The sequence below is a fragment of the Cydia fagiglandana genome, chromosome 24, assembly GCF_963556715.1.
Source record: "Cydia fagiglandana chromosome 24, ilCydFagi1.1, whole genome shotgun sequence".
NCBI lineage: Eukaryota > Metazoa > Arthropoda > Insecta > Lepidoptera > Tortricidae > Cydia > Cydia fagiglandana.
The window spans coordinates 8217535-8237654 of NC_085955.1; the positions used below are offsets into that span (position 1 = coordinate 8217535).

General features: G+C 38.7%; 2 protein-coding genes across 5 annotated transcripts; both read right to left on the reverse strand.

Moving 5' to 3' along the window:
- Positions 1-355: 355 nt before the first annotated feature.
- LOC134676436 (zinc finger protein 729-like) lies at positions 356-10921 on the reverse strand. The gene is made up of 5 exons (XM_063534832.1): positions 10655-10921; positions 10001-10157; positions 9433-9546; positions 5939-6112; positions 356-2459 (listed from the first exon to the last, which is right to left on the reverse strand). Exons 1-5 carry the CDS (start codon positions 10805-10807, stop codon positions 601-603), a joined length of 2457 nt encoding a protein of 818 aa, XP_063390902.1. The 5' UTR covers positions 10808-10921; the 3' UTR covers positions 356-600.
- Positions 10922-12699: 1778 nt separating this feature from the next.
- LOC134676132 (uncharacterized) lies at positions 12700-19789 on the reverse strand. Of its 4 annotated transcripts, none has more exons than XM_063534414.1 (4): positions 19558-19789; positions 18965-19121; positions 17648-17740; positions 12700-14113 (listed from the first exon to the last, which is right to left on the reverse strand). In XM_063534414.1, the coding sequence occupies exons 1-4, from the start codon at positions 19708-19710 to the stop codon at positions 13674-13676; spliced, it is 843 nt and encodes a 280-aa protein (XP_063390484.1). In that variant the 5' UTR covers positions 19711-19789; the 3' UTR covers positions 12700-13673. The 4 variants fall into 4 exon arrangements, with proteins under 4 accessions (XP_063390484.1, XP_063390483.1, XP_063390486.1 ...); XM_063534413.1 differs by having other exon boundaries at positions 17648-17743; XM_063534416.1 differs by lacking the exon at positions 12700-14113 and adding an exon at positions 14864-15750.
- Between the last annotated feature and the right edge of the window lie 331 nt (positions 19790-20120).

Sequence of the window (20120 nt, forward strand, 5' to 3'; positions counted from 1 at the left end):
TGCGCTGTGTCGTGTCGCTGCCCCGCCCCACGCACCTCACCCGTCCTGGCGCGGACCGGGATCGCTTGTGATGCGACACAACACAAGCCGTCACAACACACGGCGTCAGAGAAATGTGAATGCAACCATATTAAATGTATGAAACCGATACCGTTCTGATGCATCACAACACAACACGACAGACAAATGTGAACCCGGCTTAACACGCTTTATAAATATATTTGTATTTTTACGATAAGTGTCTCTGCTTATTATCGGCGAAAAATTGAACGAATGTTAAGCTATCCGAGCCGGTTAGTAACGTATTTCTACACACTTTGTAACCAAACTACTGTTTTGTACTAAATAATTACTTATTTATTTTACATGGTCTGCACGTTAGTCCTAAGATATAAGTATTATAAAAATTGTATTCTCATGTAAGCGAATTTTGAAAATTCTTTTTGAGAATAAAGTTCTTAAACCATATGTGGAATGTGTCGAACATGATTCCAAATTTCAAAACAAAATAAATTAGTTTATGTACAGCATGGCCAAATCTATGGCGACCGATATAAATGACTTAAGCTATATGGAATAACTAAATGACTAGATGAAGACTTAAATATGTACAGGATTAATATGCTTATTATGCCTAGCCATATGCGTCCGAAGGCTTTTTCGCCAGAAAAATCTTTCACCACAAATATCACAATGAAAATTTTTCTCGCCGCTATGTTTAACCATGTGGCGTCTCAGAAGAATGTTGTTGAAAAACTTCATGTTACAGATGGAACATTCGACATTTTTCTCTTTTAAATGCGTTCGTCTAATATGGTCCCTCATGAATGAGTTCCTGGTGAATAATTTGCCACAGTAAGAACATTTGTGGCCAGAGTCGTGAGCTTCAATCAAATGTTTCTGTCTTAAATATTGTGTTGAAAAGCTCTCGGGGCATTTAGGACATTTAGCCGCTTTCACCCCGTGCGCTTTAGCCATATGCATGTATAACCTGGAAGGTATATTACATTCGGCGCCACATATGTTACACTTAAATCTACCGTCCCTATGGTGACGCCAAATATGAACGCGAAGGTTTTGGTCCCGCCTGAAGGTTTGTCCGCAATACACGCAAATAATATTGTTGTTCGTATGTTTGTTGTTCATGTGTTTTAGCAGAGTGCCGAAGAATCTAAATATTTCGCCTGGACAATGTGGGCAGGCCATGTGGTCTTTGATGAGTCTGTAGGGCTGTAAGCAGGTCGTTATGGACTTGTCGTAGTTGGCTCCGTGTTTTAGGATTAGATGATCTATGAGCGTGTCGAGGTCGGGTAGGGACTCGAAGCATAGTTTACACGCTAGGGCGGAAATGTCTATTTTGACGCACGCTACAGATTCCCTACACTTCCTAATGCATTTCTGTTTGACATCGCACGTAGGGTGTTCTATTATAGTATGCTCTCTCATCAAATCTGAGTCGGGAAAATCTTTGGAACAATAGAAGCAGTTAAACTTATTTTTATAGAAGTTAAATGGAATAGCTGTTGACATATTAATGACTATAACTATGTTCTCCCTGATCTGCTTGACGCTCGGTCTCTTGACTGGATCTTCGTAATTCTGATCCAGATCCATCGGATCGTAGTCTTTTTTCCTAACATCTATACTGAAAAGCTCATCTTCTCCCTTGCACTTTCTAACGTGCATTCTAAGACCCTGCTTCGTGTGGAATTCTTTGAAACAGTTATCACATTGCAGAGAGCCATCGTCAGGGTGTTCCATCTCCATATGCTTCTGTTTTAACGCCGCTGAAGGCAGCTTCAACTGACAGATACTACACCTAGTCAAATGACGATTGTTTCTATGTTTCCTGAGTATATTTAGTGAGCTAAAACTTAAAGGACACAGTTCGCATTGGTAACCTCCCTCCCTATGATAATTCTTCATGTGAGAGAAGAGATCTCGTTTCTTATTAAACTTTTGCTCGCACTTATCACAGATGAGACAGTTTTTAGGATGACTGTTATTAACATGAGAGACCAGATAACCGAAATACGCGAATTTTTCATCACAAGCTAAACAGCTAAGATCGACTAGTCTATACTCTTCTATGGCCATTTCAACATCGCGGTCATATTCTAACTTATGTTTAATAAATAGATGTGTTATAATATCTTCTAATGTAGTAAAAGGTTCGTTGCAAATTTCGCAGGTGATATCCGATATGTCGATCTTAATTTCCATATTTTGACCTCCTTTCAAAACTTTCAAAGAATGATCATTGGTGGAGCAACGTCCGTGTGACTTTGTATGTTTCCGAAGCGCGGGGTATTCGGCTATGTCCTTGCTGCAGTAAAAGCAGAGGTATTTGCCCCTCCATTTGAAGGGTACGACCGAGGTGTTGTTGAACAACACCGCGAGGTTGTTGCGACGTCGCATCGAGGACGATTCGCAGCCTTTGTATTTCCGCGGTTTAACATCTGAAAAGAAATTCGCCACTGTAAATGTACCCATGTTAGTTACGCTAAACACACTTTACTTATTTAAATTAAAAATGGTGCAAATTAAAACTACTAATAGGGTACATTTAAAGTGTTACGATTTCGTATGGGAAGTGATTGCGTGAATTCAAAATCGCGTTGAGCGTCAAATAATTTAATGTTAAGTTTGTATAAAAACAATTATGAAAATATATAATAACTTAAATACACATCTACATTTCCTACTTATGTTACCAACAGCTTTCGAGGTATTTCTACGCATTGACAGATTCGGGATGATGTACCCTCATATGCAACCTCAAACTGTTGTTTTGTACAAACGCCTGGCTGCACAGCGCGCACACATATCTCTTATCATTGCTATGTATTCGCATATGATCTCTCAGCGTCTGCTTCCTAGCGTACGACTTCTTGCAGATTTCACACTGATGAACTCTTTCGCCAAAATGCTTCACCATGTGCTTCTGAACGTGAGTTTTGGAGAAAAACTTCTGTTCACACATGGTGCACGAATAATTCTTCTCTCGTAAGTGTACCTCTTTTATATGGACTTGCATTTTGCTTTCGATCTCAAAGGCTTTATGGCATAACGGGCAATTGAATGCGGGGATCTCTAGATTATGAACAGAGTGGTGATGTCTTTTACGTTGCATGTAGTTAGGGAAGGTTTCATCGCAGTAGAAGCATTTGCAGAGTTTCTCCTTGTTGTGGACTTTAGTTTCGTGGTTGATCCTTAAGGTTAGAGAGTCGAAGGTCTCTGAGCACATGGTGCATTTGAATCCGGAGCCGTGACTAAGGACGTGGCATCTCAGACGGTTTTGGGATAAAAATCCTTTGCCGCATAATTCGCAAATGTAGTTCCCGAAATGTAGATTCATATGTTCGTTCAGTTTGATAAAGTATTGGAATTCTTCTGTGCAAATAGCGCATTGGAAAGAGGTGGAACCGCTTTCTAGTTTGTAAGGGATTAGGCCGAAGGATCCACACTGTTCCGTGAAAGTTTTATTATGGTTTGAGGTCAGATGAGTTAAGAGTGAGGTAAGGTCGTCTACTTTGACGTTACAGAGTCTACATTCGATGTCAGAGACGTCAATTTTGACTTTTTCGTCCCTCCTTAGGTAAGAAACGGCCGCTTTGATGTTAGATTTCTTGTGTTCGTCGCGGGTGTGGTCTTTTAGAGAGACTGTGCTCTTGAAAGTCTTGTGGCAATAGAAGCAGAGGTAGTGCTGCCTCTGCCACTTGAAGGGGACAACTGTGGAGGTCTCTAGGACTATGGCGGCGTTGGCCTTCATGAGGCGATTGCGTTTGGTGGCCGAGACGGGCTTATCGCTCGGTACAACGGCCCGTTTCTTACCTAAAAAGTGAAATTAACTGTCAAACTTGACGTCTGCGAGCTGAGAGCTTAGATATTATTGGTAAGTCTAGTGTTTAAAAGTAACGTAGAAACCAGTAAATTACGTTTTTGTATGTCAAATTAATAAACGTTTATCTCTAATAAATGCGATGATTCTGATTCAAATTCAAATAAAAGTTTCCTAAGATGTAGTATCTAAAAGGTATTTAGGTAAAGTAAAAAAGCCATGTTTTTATATTATAAATTAAAAACCGATGACCAAACGGTCAATACTCAATTTTAGTTTAATGTTAAAGTTTAGGTCAGTTTGTATAAAGATGTAAGTTTCATTCGTAATACGATTATGGACCGGACAAAACAAAACACATAATACAGAACGATATTATAAAAACAACGCGACTGTAGTAGCTTAGCTACGTAACTTACTATTAATGAAAGGATTTAAAACGGTGTTTTTATAATATCATCCCATGAATAATGAGTGACTTGACACACTATTAATAAAACGGCCTCTTTTATATACGGTAACTTTTTGAAAATATATCCCATCAAAAATCCACTCGTGTCTCGTCCTAAAGGGTCATACGCTACGGTAGGACACAACTTACATAAAGTATTTAGAATAGGGGTAGTTAACTATCCCCAACCAGACGCCGCCTACGGGTAGTATCCTAGTATCCCCGCGATGTTGATTCCATATTTGTCCTAAACTCACAAACTGTGACGCCCCACACCACACCAACACAGTACCGCGTATCGTAAGCTAGCGGCTATGTAGACCTATTTGACTATCTGATCTCACATTGCGAAAAGTCGCAATAAAAAGCTGTGCTCTATATATATTGGTCCGTCTTCCAACTTGTATAAAACTACCCTGGATTTGTAGACGATAGGCCATTTAAAGTAAAATAAGTGCCGGTTGCACCAACTTTAAATGATGAACTGGTTAATATAACTCAACTTAAAATGTAACTATTATAGATAGAGTCGGTGCAACTGGCTCCATGTGTCAAATCACCAAGCAATAAAAAAGTGTATGAAAATCTTCCTGTTACCATAATAATTGTTTAAATTTCTAGCCATTCTTTACAAGCTATAAATAAAATAAAATATAAACGCAAATGATTTTTTATAAGTTGAGTTTATTAAAATTGGGGAAAAATTATTGAAATAGTTTAAGGAAGGCATTATTTGTATTTATTTTAATTTAGTAATAATGTAATGTAAATAAGAAAATTTAAACAGGTAACAAGAAGATATTCAAACATAAGCATCTTGAGGTAGTGTTGTTAACTTTGTTATATTTATGTAACAATCCATATATTTATACATGCATTGCACTTTCATATAGTTCAGTATGAATATATTTCTTTACGAAATAGTGTCCATGTCAGGCGCGAATCCAGAATTTAGTTCAGCAGGCAATTTTAACACGCTAAAATGTATTTCTCTATAAAATTTTGAAGAGTCAGAACACAAAACGGGTGTGTGTAGATCATATTAATCACCTCAAACAATTAGCTAATTATGCTCCTGTCCGTACGCGATCTATACAGATGTAGTGCATAATTACTTTTAATCGGATTTTCACGGAAACGTGTCTTGCTATTTCAGTGAGTCTCGGTACAAAAAGTACTGAGGTTGACCGAAGTAGCATGACAAAAACGAACGTTTCCGAGAAAATACGATGGAAAAGAATTATGCACTACAATTGTACTGTATCGATTTTAAGGCATCTTTCACAAATGGAAAGGATATCTTTGTACTTTACAACATCCCAACAAACTTACTAACTTATTTATTGTATGTATTATGTGTATTAAGTATATTATAATTAATTGTATGTAGTATATTATGTAGGTATATATATGTAGGTGTGTTAAATTTCAGATTAGCTTTAGTGATGAGTAGCACCGCCCACAATCTCTGCTTTGCCTTAAGGTTGACTGGTAGAGAATGCTTTTGGCATTAAGTCCGCCTTTTGTACCTACGATAAGTTTTTTTTTTGTGCAATAAAGTTTAAATAAATAATAATTAAATAAACATCTACACAAAATTATCAACACAACCTCAAGAGCCTGAACACCAACAGCGACGGACCTACCTTTAGCAACTGCTTTCTTGGGCTTCTCCTCGGTCTTGGCCACCTTGGCCTTCTTCTCGGGCTTGGCTGCGGCCTTCTTGGGCCTGCCGCGCTTGCCCTTCACCGCTAGGGTGGAGACGGTGATGTCTTCGGACACGGAGGCTTCGCCGTAGTCTTCGTTTTTTAGGAGCTCCTCTGGAAATTATACTCGAGATCACAAAACAGATAGGTACAGAAATCAATCTACATACAAAGCGCGCTCGAGCAACGCACACATAGACACTGCTCACGGATACGATATCTCGGACCGGTTGGGACCACTGCGAGCGCGAGTGCCATCCGCTTGAGACACGCGACTGTGAACTTTTTTGTGCAATAATGGAGAAACAAAAAGAAAAGTGTACAATGGACGGTTGTTTAAATTCAACATTAAACGGTGAATTGTCGTATTTTAAGCTACTAGTGGTTTCAGAGAGATTGTGAATGCGAATTTATTACATTGTACATGAGAATGCGAATTTATTACACTTTAAAATATACTAATCGTGCATTTCGCCAATCTCAAAATCATCGCAAGATCTTTTCTGTGACAAATTTTTAATATAACAATGACATTAAAATGCATTAAAATTAAAATACCTATTTGAGTTATTAATGTTATTATTTTATATTTACATTCTTCCCGTTTCATCCTGAAGAATAAATCAAATAACTAGATACGAGATACGATACGATAGATACGAGTGCCACTACCACGATAGTTTTTTGTGCATAAGCCATAGTTTGCAACCCTAGAGCGACCGCCGAGCGTAGGTATGAAAAGTAAAGTACATACATGTGATTGACTTCTGTACTTATCTGTTTTGTGTCGAGATGCAGGTTACAAAATACAAATATGGCCTGACAATATAATCATCAACAGCAGCGGTCGGCAACCTTTTAGCAGCCAAGGGCCACATAGTGGTTAACGAATTTGATGCGGGCCGCACTTTGTTCATATGTGTGACTTTATCAGACATTGTCGTTTGACAATATTACATACAGAATAGCCAGGGGGCTCGCGGGCCGCAAGTTAGAGGTTCGTGGGCCGCAAGTTAGAGGTTCGTGGGCCGCAAGTCAGAGGTTCTCGGGCCGCCTGTTGCCGACCGCTGATCTACAGGATTTAAGGAACAAAATAGATCTTTTTAATTCCATAAAGTAACTGAAAAAATTTACTGTTTTCTGTAAAACTAATATTTTCTATATTATAGAGAAGACTCAAAACAGAGTTACAACCTTCTAATTTGTCTCAATCCAGAGATCGCGGGTTCAAACCCGGGCTCGTATCAATGATTTTATCGGAATATCATTTGATATTCTACCAGTCGCTTTTTGGTGAAGGAAAACATCGTGAGGAAACCAGACTAATCCCAGTAAGGCCTAGTATACCCTCTGGGTTGGAAGGTTAGATGGCAGTCGCGTTCGTAAAAACTAGTGCCAGCGCCAGTTCTCGGGATTAGTTACCAAGCGGACCCCAGGCTCCCATTAGCCGTGGCAAAACGCCGGGCTAACGCGAGGAAGAAAAAAAAAGACCAATTCCAACAGCCAGTGCTCGGTTAGCTCAAGCCGCGGTGTGTACTCTTTATAGATGTACAAAGTAAAATACTGGCAGTTTATAATTTTTTTACCAGATACCATCTTCTTCAACCTAGCGTTTTCCCGACCTAGCGCCCATACTAGAGATGCACCGGATATCCGGTTACTATCCGGTATCCGGCCTATCCGGCCATTAATTTACTATCCGGCCGGATACCGGATAGTGACCTTCTATCCGGCCGGATACCGGGTAGTAACATTGCTTGATTTCGGAGTAATCAAATTGGATTTAAGAAACAGACACGGTCATAATCGTACTAGTTTATTATTTTAAAACAATTTAATCATTCCACTGACTTGCACGCGCACTCATTTAGAACCCAGAAATGAGTCCGCGCGAACGTTTACTAGGAAACAGGACAAACCTGCAGAATGCGCACCTGAAAAACCGAAATGTGGGTATAGTTCCGCGGCCGAATATCCGGCCAAACAACTATCCGTTGCATCTCTAGCCCATACCATAAAAATAAATTTGAAAGGAGTGTTGTGAGGAGTGACACAAAGAACACAACAAAGAAGTTAGGATAGAGTTTACTAAAAGAAATTATAAAAATCCATGTGACTGGACTGACAAGTCTGTAATACAAGAATAGACCAGACTAGAAAGTGAAAATTATATTCTTTTCGTAATTTCAAATCAATTTAACTTTGGTTGACTATTGTACAATGCCGATATGGAGATCATTAAATCATTTATGTTCCAGTCAAAATAGGATATACATTATTATTTTTTATAATTACTATATTGGTATTACTGCAATGTTCTGCCACCAGAGTGCAGCACTAAGCTAGCTAGTAAACCATAGAGTAACATATACATACTGTGCCTTAAACTGTTTTTTGACAAGTTTTCATAGACAGTAAAATATGACATTGATGCATCGAGCAAGACGGTTTGTTAACAACGTATTGGGAAACGCGAAAATCGAAATTTAGCCATCTGCCTCGCTCGAATATGCAGAAGTTAGATAAAGAAATTCGATTTTCTTTTTCGCGGTAGCCCCCCAGATTGTGATGGATTGTGGTAGTGACGCCCCCTACGCAGAGTTTCGCGTAATATTCCCTATTATGAAAAGACAAAGATCCAATACGAATGAAATTTCGTTTTAGTTGATGTATTTTCAAACATTTGTTTCAGTTTCCGTACCGTACCTTGCGGGTTATTCCCACTAGTTACCACCAAGTTCTTACCAGAGGTAACTACTGGGATTTTTTTTCCCACCTTTAACCACCGGTGACTACTGGGGAAAAAAAATTCCCAGTAATAGATCAAGAATGGTCACAGTGATACATACTATACATAGGCTTTGGAGCCTTATATAGCCCCTAAAATGAAGAAGAAGAACTAGTGGGAATAACCCTACCTTGCTTGCGAGGTATCGTCTTGGGTCGTCCCATTCGTTTATCGTCAAGTTCTTAAATTAGTCTTATTCTGCTTTCGTCACTCATTCTACATTCGTTCCAATCGTCGGTGGCTTTCAATGTAGAATGAGTGACGAAAACAGAATAGGACTAATAATATATATGGACGACCGGTCTGGCCTAGTGGGTAGTGACCCTGCCTGCGAAGCCGATGGTCCTGGGTTCGAATCCCAGTAAGGGCATTTATTTGTATGATGATACAGATATTTGTTCCTGAGTCATGGGTGTTTTCTATGTATTTAAGTATTTGTATATTATATACATATATCGTTGTCTGAGTACCCACAACACAAGCCTTCTTGAGCTTACTGTGGGACTTAGTCAATCTGTGTAAGAATGTCCTATAATATTTATTTATTTATTTAATTAAAAACTTGACGAAAAACGAATGGGACGACCCAAGACAATACCGCTTGCGAAATTTTGATCAACTTAAGATTTTTTTTATTGTATCTTACCATCAAAGTCTGCGTCCTCCTCGAGATATTCGACCTCGCCGCTGTCGTCAGCGCCAGTTTCCTCTTCAATCTCCATAACACGTTCAGTCTTCATCTGGGTCTGATACAGCAGCACTGGTAATAACATATTTATTATTATATTATGTTGTTTAAATACACTAGCAGCTGAAAGGTGATGCGTGTCATGCGTGTATATGAGTGCACTTGTTTTCTTTAAGTGAAAGTTAACAGTAAGATATTAGACTAGGACTATTAGAAGTACCATGGGCCCCTTCCCATCTTCACGGGGCACTTGTCCTTCCGGGCGCGGCTGCGGTTGAGCAACACTACGTAACCAGACACTCGACGAGTGGTATGGGAAGTAGCGAGGGAACTAGGCAGAGATGTAGTTTTTTTTTATATTCTATACATACATCTATATATTTTTTAAGGGGTTTTGTCACGCAGTGACGATGTCACCCCCGTAATGAAATGTACATCCAGATTAGCAACTTTCAACATTCCTACTGTACTTCTTTAAATAAAACTTAATTTATAAATGATAAATCAAAGGTTTTTCAATAGATACCTTTTGGCCGGAACTCCCCCCTGCCCACCATATCCACAAACTTCTTCTCCGACTCCAGCACTTGCTTCTTGAAGTTGCAGGCGTCCCGCAGTCGCGTGATGCACACCTCGCAGATCAGCCGGTTGGAGCCGTTGGGGCCCGTCGGGTGTTGAGATATCTGCATCAATAAATTTTTTATGATAAATCATTTCCTTTCTATTTATGATGTCCGTCTACCATCCTGGCATCCACCTCCTAATTAGTCTACTAAAGAGGCACATAATTTAGCAAATAATAAGAGCAGGAAAAAATAGCGTTTTTTAATTTTACATCAGAGTTATTTACATGTTTGAGGTTAGAAATATAGTTGGATAAATATATTCTTCAGTTATTAATTTTTAATAATGCTAAATTAGAATAAAATTATACATACCTACTTATAAAACATAAATAAAATGTCATATCTTTTTTCATACCACATGCATAGGACAGTCAATAGTAAACTTATTATTAATATAGTTACATAAAAAATGTATGCAACAACAAAGCATTTCTATATTATTTCTATGGCACACCCCATGCCAGTTTAATTAGAGAAAATAGAATCTTTTGTAGTTAAGATTAAATGGATATTGTTTTAAAAGTATCTAAGCGTAAATAAGATTAGAAACTTACACTAATATCAAAGCATTCCAGCAACATATCGGCATAAATTTCTGTTTCACTCATCCAACTATACTCCGATCCTAGGTCTTTGTAGCATCCCTCAGAAAGACAACACCGGCACAAGCCGGGGCTTTCTTTTACTACAATTTCATCGAAATCCATTTTCGTAACACTATTAAAACATACTCTGAATACAAATAACTGTTTTAAACCCTTATAATTATTAGAAAACGCAAAGCGTCGATAATTTCACGGCCCACCCGCCATTTTGTTAAGAACGTCTTTGTTTTTTTTTTACTAGGCGTCGCTTGAACACGCTTCGATCGTTAAAGTACCATCTACCTAATGCCCTTTTCACTTTATTTTAATTTAAATATAAAATAATATATATAAATAATTACGTAATTATAAGTAGTTTTACATAATATAATATATATTTTTTATAAAGTTTTGTTTGTTATTCAAATTAATTGTATCAACGTGTAGTGTAACTTTGCTAGCGCCATCTGCTATGCAGTAGCGGTACTATAAAATATTTATTTTAACGCCATCTAGAAACCACATGTCACTCGATTAGTTTCCTCGTACTGCTATAAGATGGCAGTTATCTGTATTACAGTACCATTAGTACCAACTCTGCCCAAATCTAATGTTTAATTTGTCTTTTTTTTCCTTGTATTCTTATTTTGTATAGTTTCACAGTGCCTTGGTTTTTTACTATAATGCTGTGTCACTTATTTGAGTAATAAATAAATAAATCTCAGTGAAAAAATAAGCTTTAAAGTCAAATATGGCGTACATACTAAAAGTGTTGCTCATTTGTGTCGAAAGATGGCAGTAAATGTACCTACTGACTACATAATTTACTTTGACAATTATAGTATTATTGAATATTATATTATGATTATATTCCTCTAGTCTGAATTCTTTTTGGTGTAGACAGTTGTTTCCACCAGGGTTCGGTCGTTCTTACCATAGTGATTATATTCTCTTTGGTGCTTACCCGCCGTCCGACTTGCAGCTGATAGAAACACGACACGCTAGAAACACGTTGCACGCCTGAGACAGCGAGTTTTTAGTCGTTCTCATTTTACATCTGTCGGCGGCCGATCGTAAGATCAGGCAGATCGTAATGTTCCTGTGTATTGTTTTGAGGATAGTCATAAACCAATATATATATATAGGTAAGATAGGTTCATTAGGTTGCTTCAGATGCCCGAAGGGCAAACTGCCCAGAAATAGGTGCCTCGCGTAGTGGGGCTCCGTCGACTCAGGGAACGAATCAAAGATTTTCACGTTTCACGATATGTCTAGGAATTTCATGATATGCCTGATCTTACGATCGGCCGCCGACACATCGATAAGACCGCTTGCTGCTAGAGTTAGACCAAGAAAAATCTGCAACTTTCTTGATACCATACGCATACGCAGTGCAAGTGTTATTTATACACGTCATCATTTCATAGAAGTCTGACGTTTACAAAAACATTTGCACTGCGTGTGCTATCAAAATCGTTGCAGACTTTCCTTGGTCTAACTCTACCTACATTGGGGCTGTCCATAAATTACGTCATCGATTTTTGACGATTTTGGACCCCCCCCCCCCTAAAATCATGGTTCGAATGACCCCATTTCCTCCTACGTCGTGCTACCGTCATCCGATGTCCAGACCCCCCTCACCCCTAATTTGAAATGACGTAATTTATGAATAGCCCCATTTACATTGTAAGTCGGTTTCGGAACTTGATTTATTTGTGATGAAATAAATAATATTTATTAAGTTACCTAGTCACTTACGTATATTTATTAAAATAAAGGCAAAATGAAGTTTATTGTCTCAGGCGTGATTTGTTCACGTGAGTTTGGATTACTTTTCACTATATCTATAAGGATTGAAGTTTTTTACTCTACTTATATTCAGAATCAAGTCTGCCTCCACAATCTTTTACTGTCATTTGAATAGCCGGCAGTCATCCGGCAACACATGTCTGTAGAATAACTTTTTCACTTACCAATTTACGTAAAGCTAAAGGTATGAAGTTAAGGAAAAAAGATTGTAATTTAAATTCATTTATTCATTTAGAAAAAATAATAATTTGAAAATAAATTTTCATAAAATCGTCACCCGGCTGAATTGCGGTGAAAAGAGCGCAAAGAGTAGTATAATATATATATGAGAGAGCGTCAGGTAGGTTCTGCTATGAAATTATGTCACGGAAGCCAGACGGGAGTATCTATTACTTATTTAACCTTTTCGACGCAGTGTCAAACACAAAAGCTGTCACGCTGACGCCACGTCACCGAGGTGTCAAAACTGAAATTGAACTTTATGCATATACACGTAGGTCTATGTTGCCCTGTGGTCCGTGACCGATTAATCGGTCTTTGGCGTTGAACCTGCGGTGCGGACATATCGGTCACTGGCGTTAAATGCCACCAGATCCCTGTTTCATCACAATCATCACCGCGATACAGCCGGCTAACGAAATAATTTATTTACAATAGAATATACACAATTAGGTCAGGAAATGAATGCTCAAAAAACGTTGTAGAGGGAAAAATTAGACATTCTTTCCCCCCTCTACCCCCCAGCACCGGAGCTACGGCCGAGGACTTTTGATATGTTCACCTCCTAACTAGTCCAAACAAAGTTACGGAGTCGAAAATTGTGTTCTTAGCTTTTCCCTCTATACCTTCTTATTGCTTGGCCTAAATCATAAGGCAAAGTTTCGATTGGGGAGCGATGACATTTTTTTGACATGTTCATGTGACCAGCTCTACCGCGACACACCCGGTTGACAATTTTTTTACTCACAATGGCATCTAAACTATTATCTGTCAGTTTCAACCGGGATCCGACGGCTAAATGTTTATTTATTTTACATAGGCCGGCAGGCCCTCCACCCACCAACGGAGCGACAGCTGACGACCACGAGGGTTCATACCACATCGCCCTTCCCGAGTAATCAACCGGCATGCTATTGGTCATGGCTCATCTCTTCCTAGCTCGCGGGCTATACGTGTGCTTCTATATTGTCCTTCGAATTTCTAAATACCTTTGAGATAAAGATATACGCTCACTCTTTGAGATACCGGACCTATGTATTAACTTGTCAACTGCGGCTCCTGCGTTTCTATCTTCACTTTTCACATGTAAGTCAGTAGATGTTCCTTCTCGACCATAATTTACGGTTATCGGTATCGCAAACGTGCCTTTGAGCCATTCACTATTTTTTGTATAAAATAATTTCTGGGATCTATTGGCCTTATTCCACCTTTTCTTAAAGTAAGCCTTAAGTGACCAGAACCTTCTTAGAACAGCCTTGGATTGTTCGACTGAATAATCATCAAATGACAATAGGTATTTTTTGAGATATTCCAATTTTTTATCGAAAGTAGACAGCTCTTGCTTCTGCATTTTATCAAACAACGCCTTTCTAGTAACTTTCACATAGCACTCTGCTGGTCCTGAAAATAAAAAAATAAAAAGAAGTTAACGTAATAACTACCGCTTGCACGAGTGAATCGATCAAAATGTATAGAGTTGTATAAATCTGTCTTGGACGATAGCGGCGGCGCCCCGCTTGCCGCGCCGCCGCGATCGTGCGTCCAGTCCGCGGACTCGGTCGGTGTTACCCGCCACCCGCATTACCCGCAACGAGCGGCGGCCGGTGATAGACGTGTCACCGTAAGATTGTGAACCCGTTAGTTTATAATCTAACGTAGGTTAGGTTAGATTGTAATCTGCCTACCGTCAGTTTATAATTTAACTAGCGATATTATAAACTGACGAGTGTTTACAATTTGACGGTGACAGACGCACGCTGCACGCCGCTGACAGCGGGTATTTGGTCGTTCTCATCTCACATCGATAAGACCGCTTACTGCTACCTATATTTACATTGTAAGTCGGTTTCTAAATTTTATTTATTTGCGATGAAATAAAGAATATTAATTTACTTACCTAGTTAATTACTTAAAATAAAAATGAAAAGTTTATTGCCTCGAGCGTTATTTATTACTTTTACTGTAATCCTTAAGGAACCTATTTCTGCACTATATTCTTCTGTATTCAGAATCAAAACCTCTACCTACATCATCTTTTACTGACATTTGAATAGCCTAGCCGGCAAAAAATGTCTCTAGAATAATTTTTTCACTTGCCTATTTACATAAAGCTTTAGGTATCAAGTTAAGGAAAAAGACTGTAAGTAATTTTAATTCATTTATTCATTAAGAAAATGATGAATAAGAATAACATTTGAAGAATATGTCAGCCGGCTGTATTGCGGTGGAAAGACCGTCAGGTGATTCCATGAAGGTGGTAAGGTGACGCGGAAGCCAGGCGGGAACATCTATCACTTATTGAAATGCACCAGATGAAAAATCTCTATTTCATCACCGCGATGCAGCCTGCTGACGATATTAGATAATAGATATTCACAACACAATAGAATATACATATACTATCATCTGCCAGAGATTCAACCGGGATACGACTAAATTTTTATTTATTTTACATGTTTCGGTGGCGACGATCCTCAACCCTCCAACAGAGCGGCAGCTGACGACCACGAGGGTTCATAACACATCGCCCTTTCCGAGTTATCAACCGCGGTGCTATTGGTCACGGCTCCTCTGTTCCTGGCTCCCGGGCTATACGACGTGAGCTTCTATATTGTCTTCCGAATTTCTAAATACCTTTGAGAGAAAGTTTTCCCTTAGTTTTTGAGATACCGGACCTATGTAATAAACTTGTCAACTGCAGCTCCTATCTTCACTTTTCACATGTAAGTCAGTAATTGTTCTTTCGCGCCAAAAATTTACGGTTTTCGGTATAGCAAACGTGCCTTTGAGCCATTCACTATTTCTTTTATAAAATTCATTCTGAAATCTATGGGCCTTATACCACCTTTTTTTAAACTGAGCCTCGAGTGTCTTGAACCGGTTTATCAAATCCTCGTATTGTTCGTCTGAATAATCGTCAAATGACAACAGGTATTCTTTGAGATACTCCAATTTGTCTTCTAAAGTAGGCAGATTTTGCTGTTGCATTTTTTCAAACAGCGCCTTTTTAGTAACTTTCACATAGCACTCTGCTGGTCCTAAGAATAGAATATATTTTTTTAAAGAATTTGAATGTAATGAATGAATGAATTTGAATGTAAATATAATAGTTGAATGAATCTGTTTTGAACCCGCGGTGCTATATGTTACTATTCATAAGTGCTTGTTGCTAGGCCTACATGAATAAAGTACAGTAGAACCCGCTTAAGACGATTCTGAGGGGACCTAGCAAAAACAGCATCTTAAACGGGAAATCGTATTAAACGTGAAAACAAAACTAGGATTATTTCATGTACAAACACCGCAGCGGTGATAATGAGCGAATGATATCTAAGTGTAGGTAGGTATAAGTTCACACTCAAAATTTTATCTAGGAACACTAACGATAGGCTCAAAAAGTCGTGGTCCATAATCGTCAAGCAGATGGCATAGCGTTCTCATACCGATAAGGACCCGACAAAAGATATTAGACAAAACAAAAAGCCTAAGGTAGGTAATAAACACATTAAAAATGTTAGCTAACAGCGTATTGCATAACAATACGACCGTACGATGGTTATGTCAATAACACAAACTTGCAGATGGTGCGTAACGGGAATTTTAGATGGCGTATTAAGCGGGTCACGAGTCGTATTAACCGTGAAAAAATGTATGAAAACAGGCCTAAAGTTGCAGGGACCGGCGTAAAATGGCGTATTAATCGTATTAAACGTGATCGTATTAAGCGGGTTCTACTGTATAGGTATTTTGAGTTTGAGTTTTGACCCCAATGTCTGGTGTCTTTTTGTGTGTCTGTGGCATCGTCTCTACATCAGAGGGACCGATTTTATTGCGGTTTTTTAAAATAAATAGAGTGACTCAAGTCAGTGATTCAAGGGGAAGGTTTATGTATAATTAGGGTTCCGTACCCAAAGGGTAAAACGGGACCCTATTACTAAGACTTCGCTGTCCGTCCGTCCGTCCGTCCGTCTGTCACTAGGCTGTATCTCACGAACCGTGATAGCTAGACAGTTGAAATTTTCACAGATGATGTATTTCTGTTGCCGCTATAACAACTAATACTAAAAACAGAATAAAATAAAGATTTAAATGGGGCTCCCATACAACAAACGTGGTTTTTGACGAAAATTAAGCAACGTCGGGAGTGGTCAGTACTTGGATGGGTGACCGTTTGTTTTTTTTTTTTTGCATTATGGTACGGAACCCTTCGTGCGCGAGTCCAACTCGCACTTGCCCGGTTTTTTGTTAACCCGTGTGAAGCCGGGGCGGATCGCTAGTTATACACAAACCTTCCTCTTGAATCACTCTATCTATTAAAAGTAACCGCGTCTAAATCTGTTGCGTAGTTTTAAAGATCTAAGCATACATACAGACAGACAGATAGACAGCGGGAAGCGACTTTGTTTTATACTATAGTCCGTTTTTTTAGCATTAGAAAGAACTTCGCAGAAGTAAGCTTGTGGTTCCAAATCCGGCACTTTTAGCGGTAATAATTTGAAGTAAATTATATGTATTGACCATGCTACATTAGATAATTCAATAATTATTAACAATTAAAGAGCCTGATAAAAACTGCATGCTTGCTTCTGTGGAGTTCTTTCTAATGCTAAAAAAACGAACTATATGTAGTGTAGTGATAATTGTGTGGTTATATGGTAGGTATAGAGGGTGTTTGGTACATCGTTTGCCAAATTAAAACGGCAGATAGCTTGAGTCATGTGCTATCTTCTCATGCCTAGAAAAACAAAATTGGCTATGGTTTTTTTTTTACTACTACGCAAGTAAAAATTAGAAATTTACGAAAAACTGTCATAGAAGTGAATTTTTTTTTTGCATCAAATTAAAAATTTCTAGGCCTGAGAAGATAGCAAATGACTCAACCTATCTGCCGTTTTAATTTGGCAAACGATGTACCAAATACCCTGTATAACTTACCGGTATAAGACTGAGTTGTGACCCCGTGCTCCTCAATATCAATGTTTTCAGGCTCCGTCTTCACCTCGATGGTGAACGCCTGGTCTTTGGAATCTGCTGGAGATACACAAGACTGTCAGCTGAACCACAGAATAAATAATAGTACTAAGTACAGAAGACTCACTCTCTAACAAAACGCTCTGTTACGATCAGCACAGATATCGCCGCTAGGTGACGACAGCGCCACGCGCGGCTTATGGCTTTCCCCAAAATTGGGGCCGAACGGATGTTCTTTTAGCTATCTGTAGCAAAGCGACGAAATCGCGGAGGGAGACACGCCTGGCTGAACTGAATTCTATATTACCAGGTGGATCAACTACTTCTTGTTATAGCTCTGTCGCATCAGCCAAGGGGCAATAATGTTTCCTCTACTTAACCGATTTGTCGCGTCTTCCATTTTCGAAAACTTTTGGCTGTGGCGGCGAACAATTATTTCATGACACTACAGGCGTGCCTTACGCCATAGAATATGATGACACGCCTGTCGTCTCATACGCCACACGTTGAAAACATTGATGACACGCCTGTCGTGCCATCCGCACCGAAACGGTTAAAATAAATTATTTCACACCATGCATGAAATAAAGCACCAGATAATTAGAAAAACATAGATGGGTCATTTTTTATTCCTTCATTCTTCCACTGAGTTACTGAAAATGTATGGAATTTTCTGTAACTCGATGGGAATATTGACACATTTTTTTTTGTCTCCAATTTGGATTTCATGAATGTTTATTCCGACAAGAATAAGGAGCTTTTCAAAGCTACTCATTTTTATCAAAATCTGACTAAAAATGCCCAGATAGCAGTTATTTTTAAATAGTTGTTCTAAAAAATATAATAACCATTTAAAAATAGTTATTTTGATTGAAATTGTTTTATTAAATAAAAAGAATGTACAATCAGCAAAACTATTAGCTTAGCGCCCCTGCCACAGAATAAATAATAGTACTAGGTACAGAAGACTCACTCTCTATTCTCTAACAAAACGCGTCTGTTACGATCAGGACAGATATGGCCGCTAGGTGGCGACAGTGCCACGCACGGCTTATGGCAAACCCCAAAATTGGGGTAGAACGGATGTACTTTTAGCTACCTGTAGCAAAGCAACGAAATCACGGAGTGAGCCACGCCTGCCCCTGCTTACACATTTGTATGCATTGATGCAAGCTAACAGTTTTGATAACTGTACAAAGAAGGTTCAAAGAATGTTACTTTAATTTATAGAAACCTAATTAAATAAAAAATAAAAAAAATTGTGTGTAACCAGAATATTACCTTCCGCCTCCATGTGGTCAAGCATCTCGGCTAATTTCTTCTCATTGCCAAGCACTTGCTTCCGGAACGTGCAGGCCTCCCGCAGCCGCGCCGCACAGTCCTCGCAGATGAGCCTGGAGGCTCCGTTGATGCCATTGCTGTAAGGGTATTGTAATATCTGTAACACGAATTATGTATTTAAATAATAAGTAGTTTTTATTTTTCAAGTAGTAATGCCCAAGCTGCCCAGGACCGGAGTCAGTGGAAGAAAAAGATTCGAGCCCTACACCCCAGCAGGGGGTAACTGGATGGAAAGAAGAAGAGAAGTAGAAATAATTTTATTGTTATTCTCCCAAAATATAGTACAAAAACAAATCGCTCCTGAATTATTTGATTTAGAAACAACATGAAATTTGAGGATTTTGAATAGAGCATTATCTCAAAACCAATGCCATTATCTTACAGCACTGCTTTGCTCTATATTTTTACTCCTTTCCAAATATTTTACTTTTCTTGAGTTGACTTTCTAAGACTGTAAGATTCTCTTAAAGACATGTTGAACGAACCCCTCCGTGTTCAGACTTCAGAGAGCAGCCACAGTTTTAAGAACTTACCTTAATATTGAAACATTCTTGTAACATTCCGCCGTAGTTTACAGTTTCATCCATCCAAACATACTCCTCGTTTAAGTCTTTGAAGCAACCCTCGGAATGACAGCACCGGCACAAGCCAGCGTCCTGCTTCACAGCCGCCACTTCTAATTCCATCTTTTAAAGTCTACAAGACAGACAACACAAAACATACAATTTAATAATAATTTTACTAAATAAAGTAGTACGAAATACCGTTTTGTACGAGAATGACAGATTATTGTGTACAATTTTTTTTTATTGTCTCCACGAGTACCGTCTACCAGTGTCGATTTTTATTTAAAATTCTTATTTTTCGGCCATCTAGCAGCGAACAGCAGAACTGCAATAGATTATAGTTGAGCTATCTGACAAGAGAGGTCACACCATGTCCTGTTCAAATTTAGTTTCCTAATTGTTTCATAGATGTAGCTTACTTTCTAGCGCCGAACATTTTTATTGTCTCTTTCAATTCAAAGTTCAATCTAACTGTACAAATATGATCTATTTTATAAAACTAACAAATATAAACCGTACTGGAAACGTTG